Here is a 12,778-nt window from a genome sequence, read left to right as displayed (position 1 = left end):
AAAATATTAAATATGCAATTAAATATATAGTTGTCTAAACACATTTGAGATAAATAAAAAATTGACGTGTTACACGAAGCGGTAATCCCTCCTTTATATCAACACATGTGTCGAATTGCAAAGATTCAAACATTTCCTGTTAATTTTGTCTTAATTAAACAAGTATATGGTACTAGTAATATTATGTTATACACCTTTTGGCAAACACGTGTTTTCCACCATAAACAAGTGTGTTTTCCCTGTCGCGTTTGCTGTATATTTTTAACTTGAGGATCCTAAAATGGTCTGAAATGTCACTTGCAGTATAGCAAAAAGCTTCTTTTTTTCGTTTTTGTCTGGATATATAATCTTTTATGAAATAAAAAGTTGTATTTGCGTTAGGGACAACAGTTAACATATAATAAAATTGGTTTTTTAACAAAATTTTATATACATAAAAATCGAATTTGAAGTTTTATTTTAAAATTATATATTAAAAAGGGCTCCAACACATTTACAATTTTATTTTTCTATGATTATTACTTTATGTCATTTCAAAGTTTGCTTTTATCTTATGTGGATCCCTATGTTTCCATAATGCATAAGAACATTGCAAATTCTTTATAAGCTGCGGAAGCACCTAGAAATTTCATGATTCATATCAAGAGATAAGATAAACTACACGCCACACAAGGGATCTGAATGGTGTTAGCAAGATAAGATTCTCCTCTTGCAAGGATTGGGTACTGCAATGTGCGATCATGATCACCCGTGTCATCGATCAATTTACAAACAGTGATATATAATATAATAGTAGGTCCATGTGCCAACACCATCTTGATTATAGTAAAATTGTTATCTAGCTATGGTGGAATGAATTGGATGCTTAGCTCTGTTGTTTCATCTTTCTTTTGTAAAAGTTATTATAAAATAAATTAAGACTGACATCCTTTTCAGTTCAGTCATTTACTTGATGACATTTTTTTTAAATAAGGAACACAATTAATATTACAATATTTTCCAAGGATCAAACACATAAAATTTATATTTTTACAAAATTAAGAGTTTGAGAATAAAAGTCATTTTGGTTTTTATAAGTGTTAAAATTGATCATTCTAATTCTATTTAAAATATTAATGTAAATCATTTAATTAACTGATTAAAAGATAAAAGATCAAGTGAAAGATTGCTCTTCACAACTTATAAATTTAAATTATTTTTTAATTTTATTAATCTATTAATAATATAATTTTTTATTAATAGATTAACTAAGATTAACTCTTGAATGATAAGTCAATAATAATAATAATAATAATAATAATAATTTTTATTAATAACTAACATCAATATCATAAAATTAAAATAAAATTAAAAAATATTATATCATAAGTGTCCACCTTAATCTTATGGTAAAGAGTGTTTAGTTACATATGATTATATTGTTAAAAGCATAAGAAATATACAATGGAGAATGTTATCTCTTAAAGATTACGTAGAGGTGACGAATGGAATGGAAGAGGGAGATGATGTGAATAGAAGAATTTTTAGTGGAAAGCTTAGGATTTGAGCGAGAGGAGATAGAAGAGGAAGAAGAATTGTAAAAATTAGTTCAAAATTCAAAAGTAGAAGAGATTCCTATGACAGCCCTAAAATTTCTTTTTATTTGACGGTACTAATATACACTGGACAGAGAAGTCAACAATTCAGCACGGGACGTATTCCCCCTAAGTACGCCCTAGTCAAAGGATTCATATGTTTAGCCAAGGCGTCTTCTTCCTAAACACACCCTAAACATACAAGTCTATTTGTTTAGCACGGAACATGCAGATAATAGCCATAATCATGCTCACTAGAAAGTAGCATATTGTGTATTACTGTTAAGCATGCCCTCTTCAAATGGTTTGTCTAGTCATTGCAGGGTGTGCTGATGTTAACAAGAGCATGCTCGTCTGATACCTTTACGAATTCTATACATTTTTTATTCTTTTATACAACTTTTCTTTATGATTTAGTTCGACTTCACTAAATTGCATTGTCACCACTTCTTATGATCAAATTAAGAGAAACTTAGTTAGTGTAAAGGATAAACATCAATTATAATAATAAAATGGTTCTCCTAGATAAAATGGCAAAATGATAATTTATCACTCATGTGACTAAGGGTCTATTTAAAAGATTTCATGACAACTTATTAATAATAAATTATGGGGGAAAGGGCCATTTTACTCTAATGTACTTTTAATTATATGTAATTTAAACTTTGAATTTTTTAATTGAGCAACGTGACACTTTATACTTATCAAATTGTGTGAAAAAGTCATTTTTCTATTGAGACATTTAATTTTGCTGTCAACTCTTGTATGATTCTCATATGGATAATTTGTTAGATATAAATATTCTATTTTACAAAGGAGAAAATGTGTTTTATCCCTTGTACTTTTAGTTTTGTTTAATTTAGACCTTGAATTTTACCCTTGACAGTATGAAAGTGTGAGAATAAAATTTTAGCATTGTTCCTAAAGTAGAACCAGTTTGCTATATGAATTTTCCATTATGTAATTCATACATGAATCTAGAATTCTAATCAATATAGCCACCTTCCTAAACTGATTGCTCTCTAATCCTAAAGAAAGATTCTTTGGACAAACAATTAATGATCTAAAACTAACCAAGAATTATTGAATAAAGCTACTATATAATCTACAATATAAAAAGAGTGAACCAAGAAAATTTCATTATTTAACTCTAACACATTTAATTACACATCCTCTCTCCAAATATTTTTAACTTTATGTTCTAGATATTTTAACTATTAATGTAGATTGTGAGTGTTGAAGTCATCCTTTGTAGAGGAGATTATATTATTATGATTGAAACACAAATACATATTATTCAAGGCTAAAAGACTATCTTTATATAACCTAAACTTAACATTCTCATTATTATTCAAGGAAGAAAACACTTAGTTTGAAGAATAGGGCTTCACTTTTAGACCCTTCGTCATCTCTTCGGTGTCTCTATCCTTGGATTTAGCTTTCTTAGTGGTTTGATTCTTCAAGTCCCCCTCTTTAGAGAACTTAGATCCAAGGTTTTTTGAGAAATTTTTTTCATCAAGACTTCACTTGAGTTGATTTGATCTTTTTTCATTTTTTTCTTAACTAGTCTTTGCCTTCTTGAGACTCTAATTGGCCCAATCGTCCTTTTCCGATGAGCTTTGAATGAGACTACCTCCATCCATTTTATGCCCTTTCTTGCAAACCAAACTAATTTTCTAGAGGAAAATCTTTCTTCCAACTGATCTTTCATCCTAAGCTTGTTGAGCAATGAAAGGAACCTTAATGACAGTTACTCAAAATGGATGTTTAAAAAACTCTGCAAAGTGGCACTCAATTGTACAAGAGAGAAAACTATTAAATATGAAGGATTTTAATTTATTTTATATGTATAATTATTTTTATTTGATAATAATAATTTTTTAAATTATAATACGATAAAGAATAAAAGTTAAAAAGCTTAATTTTATTTTTTATCTTTGTAAATATTGATCATTTTGCGATAAATCCTTATAATTTTTTTTGGTAGGATTTAATCTATTAAGAAATTAAGATTTAATTTCTACCGTCAATTATATTCTGTTAAGTGCTGAATTGACTAATAAAGAATCAAACTTTCTTAAGTGGTAGAATGTGACATGTCATTTAAGTTTTTTAATTTTTTATTATTTAAAATTAATATTTATAAATAAGTTCTTAAACATATTTTACAAAATTGCAACGATCTAGTGAATGACAATTTATCTAAAATGGAGTGTGGAGAGAGAAAAGAGGAAAGAGGAGAAAAAGGATGGACAGGCGGGAGAAGGAGAATAAGAAAGTTACTTATTTACAAATATATAAAATATATTTAGAGACTTATTTATAATTATTAATCTTAAATAATAAAAAATTAAAAAAATAAATGACAGTAACATAACATATAAGAATATTAATTCTTCATCAATTAACTTAATACTTAGTAGTCAGAAGTTATCAATAAAAATTAAATCCTAACTTCTTAACTTTTTAAGAATTAAATCTTAATAAAAAAATTTATAAAAACTTATTATAAACTGTTTAATATTTATAAGAATTACAAACATGATTAAATCAAATTAAATTAAAATACACATTTTTATAATAAATATATTATAAGAAAAAAAATACCTCCATTCACTATACTTCATTACTTCATTCACTATCTAAGGAATGAAACAAAATTTCTGTTTCAGCAATGCATCCAAAGAATAAAATAAAATTTTAGTTCTACTTTACTTTAATTTTTAATCCATTTTACTCGATTTCTTTCTATCAATCCAAACATACATGACCTTTAACAAACAATATATTTTAATTAAAAATTGTAACATTATATTATTAACATATTAAATTTTATAAAACTTGTTATATATATAAATGCATTAAATAAAGTTAATTACAATTCTATAATTATGTAACTTTAAATGTATTTTATATTAATTTACAAAATATTCAATCCTAAATTCTAAAATATGAAATATTAATAAAAATTAATTATTTTTTAACATGTTTAATAAAATTTTGGAATAACAATTTTTTTAAATCACATAATATCTTAAAATTTAAATCATTAATAATAGTCAATATTATAGATTTTAATAAAATATTTTTATTTATTAAATTTTTATTATTAAAAATAAATTTTATAATAATTAATGTAAAACATATTTAAATAAATTATTAATATAGTTTTTGTACATTCATATTGTATTAAAATTAAATTTATATTTTGTACTTTATATTATTTATCTATCATATAAATTAATTATACAGATTAAATTTTAAACTAATTTATTTATTTTTTTTAAAATAATTTGAAACTGGTTTAAAATTTTAGATTTGGTTTAAAATTATTTTAAATTTGGTTTTAGTTTAAACTAGTTTTAAATCTAATATTTTATGTTAAATTAATTTTAGATGTAGTGTTAAGTTAAATTAATTTTAAATTTAGTTTTAAATTTATTTTAAAGAAAAAATAATTTTTAATACATTTATAAAATTAGTTTTAAATGTCAAGTTAACTTATTGTACTACACCTTTGCATTAAATTAGTATATTTTTATATTTTTTTAGTAATATTTATTAATTATATTATATTTTAAATTTTTTTATAAAATATTTATTATTTTTTAACTTAGTTTTAATAAAAAATTCGATGATAAAAATTTGAGTTAAAACTTTAAAAAGATATTAATATTATAAAATAATAAAAATATTATTTATAATAATTTAAAATTTAAACATATAATTTTAAATACAAAAATAATAGTAATAATTAATTAAAAATAATTTTTATGTTTTTATGTCTTTCATATAATAATTATATTTAAAAAAATATTATTTTAAATATTTAATTTTAATTAGAAGAATTAAGATTAAAAAAATATTAATCGTAAAACATAGAAGTTTTATAAATAAAGAGTGTGGCAGTGTCTTTATGCATAATATAAATTTAGATTAATAAAGAAGAATCTAATTTTATAAAGTGAATTAAAAATATTAAATTGATTAAAAAATATGATAAATAAAAAGCTAATTTAATATTAATCTAATTTTTTAACACTAATTTACTCTTAATTATAGATTGAAATTGCATAACGAAATTTTTTGCCCAACTCCCAGCAAAATTCCAACCATGCAAGGTAAAGTAAATATAAGGTAAATATATCATCGAAGATAGACAAAAACCAATTTTAGGAGAGTGAATTCCAAAACCGTAATTTTAACCTAGTTTGAGAATAAAAGCAAATTCTTCACCCAATCCATTCTCTCCACGTCATCACCCCTCGCATTTCTTCCGCTATATAACCCTCTCCCATTCCTGATTCATTCTTCGTACCCTGTCGTTCTCGTTTTCACTCTTTTCCCTATCAACACGGGTCGGGTCGGTTTCTCCATTACCCGATCACATCGCCGGGATTCTCCTTTGGACGAAGCAGAAATGATGATTTCCTTAGCGAAGAAGCTCTTGCAGAGACGACCGCCGCCGCTTCGCTGGCGAAGCTACTTTTCTCAGGCGTCGGCAGACACCAAAAACGATGCCGTCGCCGCCCTGGAGCTTCCGTCGTTCGATTACTCCCCGCCGCCGTATGCGGGACCCACCGCCGGCGAGATTCTGGCGAAGCGCAAGGAGTATCTTAGCCCTTCCCTCTTCCACTTCTACAAGACCCCCGTGAGTCTGCGCCGCACACGATCATTTCTCTAACATCATGATGATTATTTATTTTTTATCAAATTATTTTAAATATCAGAGTAGTCAATACTCATTACTATTTTCACTAAATTCTTAAATAACTAATTAAACTTAATCACAAAACTCTCGCAATTTAAGTCTACGAAATTTGAAAGTGTTTCACAAAGTACGTTGCGAAAAGAAAAAAACGGTGCACATTTAGTAACAAAAGTTAACGACCGTTCAATATTAGAGGTTTATTTACGAAATATTAAATATTGAATAATTAGACTTTATTTTTGAATAAATGGATAGAAAGAAATGGTTGTGTGTGGTGGGGTGCAGGTGAACATAGTGGAGGGTAGGATGCAGTATCTATTCGATGAGAAGGGGAGGAGGTACGTGGATGCGTTTGGAGGGATTGCTACGGTGTGTTGCGGGCACTGTCACCCTGATGTGGTGGAAGCCATAGTTGACCAAAGTAAACGGTTGCAGCACTCCACGGTTCTTTACCTTAACCACGCCATTGCTGATTTCGCTCAGGCTTTGGCCTCCAAGCTTCCCGGTAATCTCAAGGTGTGTCTCCTTTCCTCCTTGATACTTTTTTGTTTGGAAAAAATAAGTAGAAAGTGTCTGGGGGCCTTTTTTCTTAAATATATAAAAAAGTTATTCAAATATAAAATTTTGGATAAAAATTACAAGATGAAAATTTTTTAAAGATTACAAACGACTATTTTTTGAAAAAAAAAATGTCACTTTAATTTTTTAAAAATTTCCATTAGTTTTAATTTTTTTTTTTTTAAATTTATTGATGATTTTAATTTTTAAAAATATTTTAATCTTTTAGAAATTTAGACGAAACTGAAATGAAGTCCCCGTTATTGTCATTTCTCTGTTTTGCCAGAACAGTTCTTGCTCTCTTTCAGTAAAAAGCATACTGTAAAACGGCATACGTGTATTTGAATGTCCAGAGTGATTTTAATTGATATTTAACTTATTCTAACTAAGTGTTTTAGATTTAAATCGTGTATAGAAAAGTAATTAAAAAGTATAATTTTAGGATATGTTTGATTTCTCTTTTAAAAAGAGTTTTTAATTTTTTTTAAATATAGTATAAATTTTATACATAAATTTTAAAAATGAAAAACAAACATATCCTTATATTATGATTTTTTTAATATTTTATTTGACTGAGAGTTAATTAGAAGTGTAATATAACATTTAGACATAGGTAATATCAAGAAAATAAACAATATAGCTTTATGTTTGTATGGAGAACGGATCAACAATAAGTTCCATGGAATGCTTAATTAAGTAGATACATTTTTAAAAGGTAATTTTTAATGTATAATTTGTTTTAAAAATTATCTTTTTTATAAAATGAAAATTGGATTTTATATTATAGATTTTATTTTTGGAATACTAAAACGGACATTTTGGAAGTTTCTAGTTTTCTTTTAATAATTGTATAATCACATCAAATTTTTTATTAAATGCATAATTAAAGATTCTATTTTTATTTAAATGAAGAGCACACCTGCCTAAACGTTTCTGTGATTTAAATAATGACAAACGTGACAGAGAAATGTTACCTTCAATGTTAACAGTGAATAATTCCTTTTTTTATTTTATTTTATAAATTTGGTAAGATAAAATTATGACAATAATTGTATTCCAACTTACAAGATAGAGGAATACATGGTAATTTCCTTTATTAAAATGTGGCGGAACTTAAATTAATAGTTCGAGAGAAAACAGTTATATTTTTTATTTTAAGATCAAGGTTGGTATGAATAATGAATTATTCATCTGAAACATTGGAGTCAGGGGGTCAATAAAACTGTTTTTGAAAACATTTAGAAAGAAAAAGAATGAAAAGCGAATCAAAACTACGTAAAATTATGAACCAAGTTTTTTGTAACTGGCTTTTAAATTTTAATAATACCTTGTTAGTTTACGTAAGTCTAGTAATCCTTATAAGGTACAGAACTACTACTCAAATCCTTTAAACAATCTCTTCGTGTTAACCCGGGCACACGTGTCGCTAAAATAAAACATTTTTTTGTGACAAAAGAAACAGTCCTCTTTAAATGTTAAATGATCATAGTTTGTGGAGCAGATGCCACCTAAGTCACTATCGAAAGAGAGGGGCATGTTCTAATGATTTAGGTAGAGTTTTGGCTTTTATTTGTAAAATATTGCTTTCTTTGGCAATTTATAATGTGTCGACGTGGTTCATGGGATTGAGATGCCATTCATGGTGTGAGTGGCATTGATGCTAGCACATGGCTTAGTACCAAATAATAAATAATGCGTGGACATTGTCAGATGACAGATATATAACCAATCCATGTTTAGTTCACCGGGAAAAATAAAATAAAACTCTCCATTATCACCATGTTGGACTTTATTAAAAAGTATTTTGTATTTAAACTACATTGCAATTTATTAAATATCGGTTTGGGATAATAACATAAATATGTGAAAAAAGAATTGGGCATTCTTATAAATTCAAGTTTTAATTTGGTTAATTTATTAGAGGCTTACTGCAATATTTTTATTTTTCATAGTTTTAAATTTTAATTTGAAAATTTTCTTTAGACTAAATTGATGATGTAAATTAATCGAGATGTGCATAAACAGTTTTAAGCATAATCTAATTATTTGTAATGCATACAAAAACTATTTAATGTGATTAAATTTATTCATTTAAGAATATACTTCATTATATTTGGTAACTTATGATTTTCGCATAACCATATATTTCTCAATTTAATCAGAGAATCACGTTTGAAATTACTAGTGTTATAAATTTACAAGATAATGTTTAAATATTAGTTACTTTTATTCGGCAGCCTTTTAATTTGATGCTGAGTGAAAGGAGCCTCGTGAACGGAATTATTAATAATATTTATATCTATTTATTTAATCATTTTGATTTGAAATATAAATAATTTGTCTTTTATTATTACCATACGTAGGTGGTGTTTTTCACAAACTCTGGAACAGAAGCAAACGAATTGGCGATACTGATAGCAAAGTTGTACACTGGGTGCCATGACATAATATCCTTAAGGAATGCTTATCACGGAAATGCAGCTGGGACGATGGGGGCCACAGCTCAAAGCATCTGGAAATTCAATGTAGTACAGGTACAAACATTAAAATATTTTCATTTTAATTTTTTTATGGATTTGCTCTTCTATTTTCATAAAATCTGGTAGAGAATAATACACAGATCAAAGAATATAATTAATATCATCATTTATGATATAATTAACTAGGTATATAAAGTATTTAAAAATAAAGTTAAAAAAGTACATAATTAAAGGTCAGCAATTAATATTATTTTAAATTTTAAATAAACAGATAACTAGAGATATGTTTTTCCGAAAATAAAAAACAGAAAGAAAACAAGTAATTTTAAGGAAAACTAAATTAAAAATACTTTTAATCTGCACCACGTATATGTCTTTTATAGCAAAATAACTCTATTCAAACACATGAAAACTGTTTAGCTACAGTGGATGGGTCACGGGTAGCCAGATGCTAGCTTTCTACAGAATAAAAATAAATAAAAATTTCATTGTTTGATAGATATTATTTTAAAAATCAACCAGACCATATATCAGTCGACTAATTGATGATCTAGTTGACTTGATTGTCTCATCATGGTAGCAAACTCATATTTTAACTCAACTTTCCACGTACATCAACGCTGTTTAGGAACCCAAATGTGGCCATATGTCATCCACGAAAGGGATATTAGCGTTTCAAATGGACTTTATTACTTTGCAATCGAAACTAACGTTCCAAATCATTGCTAAGTGCCGTCTACTTCAAGATATGAAAGTGTGGACCATCATCCCCTGAGCAAATAAAATCAGGGCTACGTGGTGTCTGATTTGGTTTGTTTAAATTCGGTATAATTGATTAAACAAATATAATATATTCCCTATCATTTTAATTTGACACAATTTCATACCAATATTAACGCCAAGCAAATAGTTGGTTCCCCTTGTACCTCAATAATCAAATTTAGGACTTCACAGATAATTTCGAAATATTTCCATGTATATTATCATGCTTAGTAGCGGTACTTTTCTCATTTATCCTGAAGTAATGTATTTTCTTCCTAGCTACTATTAAATTAAGTTCGATAGACTTTCATTTAATGTAATAATTAAAATTTATATTTAATTTCATTACTCTTTCATTAATTAATTAACTGATTGCATTAAATAATTTTCTAATGGTGATCGTCTGTTCCAAGTTCTTTTTTGTTAAACGACAATGTGTCGCGTTAAAAAAAAATTATATAATTTTATCATAAATTAAAACGAACCATTTAATCACAATTAACTTAATTAACCTACAATATGTTTTTTTAAACCTTTTATTGCTGTCTTTTCTGTTGTAATCCTCAAGCATTTGCTATCGGTGTGAATTTAAAATGTATACTACTGTTTTCCTTATGCGTTTTTGTGTTGGTTTTGCCCATAGAGTGGTGTTCATCATGCACTAAATCCAGACCCTTATAGAGGCATTTTCGGTTCTGATGGAGAGAAGTATGCAAGAGATGTCCAAGATATCATTAACTTCGGAACTTTTGGAAATGTTGCAGCCTTCATATCTGAAGCAATACAGGTATCAAGCTAAATGCATATAAACAGATCCACATTTCTTTTATTTTTTCTTTTTTAAAGCAGTCTACTTCACCTAGTGTGATAAAGTATTTTTTGTTATTTGTTTTAAACCTAAAACCATCCTTGAGTAATAAATTAAATATTGATTAAGAGAATAAAGGAATTTAACACACCTTGATACTGCTCTTGTTTGTGATAGGGAGTGGGGGGCATTGTTGAATTGGCTCCTGGTTACTTGCCTGCTGTGTACAACACCATTAAAAAAGCCGGAGGACTTTTTATAGCTGATGAGGTTCAGGCTGGCTTTGCTCGCACTGGTAGCCATTTCTGGGGATTTGAGGCCCACGGTGTTGTTCCTGACATTGTGACAATGGCTAAGGTAACTTTCTATCGGTATTTGGGGTTTATACGAGACTGGTTAAGTTGATTAATGATACTTGTTCTACTACCATAGAATATGCGCCAAAAATACTTTTATCTGTTCATAAAATGAAAACAAGGCATAATCATTTTTAATTGTGATTTGTTGTTGCCTTGTTATGAATGCCTCCTCCGATTTATCCATGACTCGTGTTATCTCCTATTCTGTATTCTAATTTGCAGGGCATTGGAAATGGCGTTCCCCTTGGTGCTGTTGTAACTACTCCAGAGATTGCAGAGGTCCTAACCCGGCGAAGTTACTTCAACACCTTTGGAGGGAATCCTGTTAGTACTGCAGCAGGGTTGGCTGTTTTAAAAGTAATAGAGAAAGAGAAGCTTCAAGAAAATGCATTTGTGGTTGGATCCTATTTGAAAGAGAGGCTCACTACTCTCAAGGACAAATATGAATGTATTTTTTCCCTTTTCTTATTCCTTTCCCTTTATTGTTATTCAAATTCCTTCTTGAGAGAGTTACTCAAAGCATAGGACCTTAACTAAGAAGCATTTGAGTCACAAACAATCCCGTTTTTCTTTACCAATTTTATAAACAAAATAACTTGAGTTTTTTCTGTAGTAATTGGTGATGTTAGAGGACGAGGCCTGATGCTTGGAGTTGAACTTGTCACTGATAGCGAACTTAAAACACCAGCAAAAGCTGAAACATTGCATGTAATGGACCAAATGAAAGGTAAAAATCCCATCTCTCTCAAATACTCTGGTTCTAGCCATATTTTTCTTCTATAACTAACTGACCATTCTGCGTTACTGCAGAATTAGGAGTACTTATCGGCAAGGGTGGTTACTACGGAAATGTCTTCAGAATTACACCCCCTTTATGTTTCAGCAAAGAAGATGCAGGTTAGACTCATCTCCGATATCTCTCCTTGTCGATACTAGATAGATTGTATTTGCTTGTTTCTTACAGCTCATGTATTTTGTTGGTTGCAGACTTCCTAGCAGACGCAATGGACCTGACCTTGTCTAGAATGTGAAGCTTAGCTAAGATATTAGTGTTAATAAATGTTTACTTATCATGTCAATTGAACTGCTATCATATTCATCATAGCGAGTAAATCTATATAGATGCTGCAATAGCATACGATGATCTTAGAAAGTGAATGAGCCAACAACTCGTTGTCTCTTGTTTAGTCCTTTGTCTTTTCAACTGAATGAGCCAACAATTAGTTGTCTCTTGTCTGATGTTTATCTTTCGAAATGAATGAGCCAACAACTCGTTGTCTCCTTTTTATTAGTTTATCCTTTCCTATTCCATTTTATTGTCAATTTCTTTATTTTCAGGCAAATATTTGAATCCTGATCTTCAACATATTTTTCTTTTTTGTTTGTACAACGGGTACCATGGATATAAGTTGTCAAAGAAATCAGTAGCGCTCTAGAAATCAGTCAAAGGTTTTGAATTGAACCTGTGGTATATCTGTTATTCAATCCAAAATTTCCTCCTAGTGTTGATAAATAAAAAAAGGTTG

General features: G+C 28.2%; 1 protein-coding gene across 1 annotated transcript; it reads left to right on the top strand.

Moving 5' to 3' along the window:
- The first annotated feature begins 5,894 nt into the window (after positions 1–5,894).
- Positions 5,895–12,546, top strand: LOC113849699 (alanine--glyoxylate aminotransferase 2 homolog 2, mitochondrial-like). The gene is made up of 9 exons (XM_027479789.1): positions 5,895–6,225; positions 6,571–6,801; positions 9,207–9,377; positions 10,729–10,872; positions 11,071–11,250; positions 11,475–11,700; positions 11,866–11,979; positions 12,063–12,149; positions 12,240–12,546. Exons 1-9 carry the CDS (start codon positions 5,995–5,997, stop codon positions 12,281–12,283), a joined length of 1,428 nt encoding a protein of 475 aa, XP_027335590.1. The 5' UTR covers positions 5,895–5,994; the 3' UTR covers positions 12,284–12,546.
- Positions 12,547–12,778: the final 232 nt, after the last annotated feature.

Source organism: Abrus precatorius, unplaced genomic scaffold (genome assembly GCF_003935025.1).
Source record: "Abrus precatorius isolate BTA unplaced genomic scaffold, Abrus_2018 Scaffold9, whole genome shotgun sequence".
NCBI lineage: Eukaryota > Viridiplantae > Streptophyta > Magnoliopsida > Fabales > Fabaceae > Abrus > Abrus precatorius.
Note: the sequence above shows the minus strand (reverse complement) of the source record. Positions and strands in the feature narration are given on the sequence as shown.

Coding starts and splice junctions, on each gene's coding strand:
- LOC113849699 (XM_027479789.1), top strand. CDS start 5,995: ATGATGATTTCCTTAGCGAAGAAGCTCTTGCAGAGACGACCGCCGCCG. Junction 10,873..11,070: donor TCATATCTGAAGCAATACAG/GTATCAAGCTAA, acceptor TGTTTGTGATAG/GGAGTGGGGGGCATTGTTGA. Junction 11,980..12,062: donor TGTAATGGACCAAATGAAAG/GTAAAAATCCCA, acceptor GCGTTACTGCAG/AATTAGGAGTACTTATCGGC.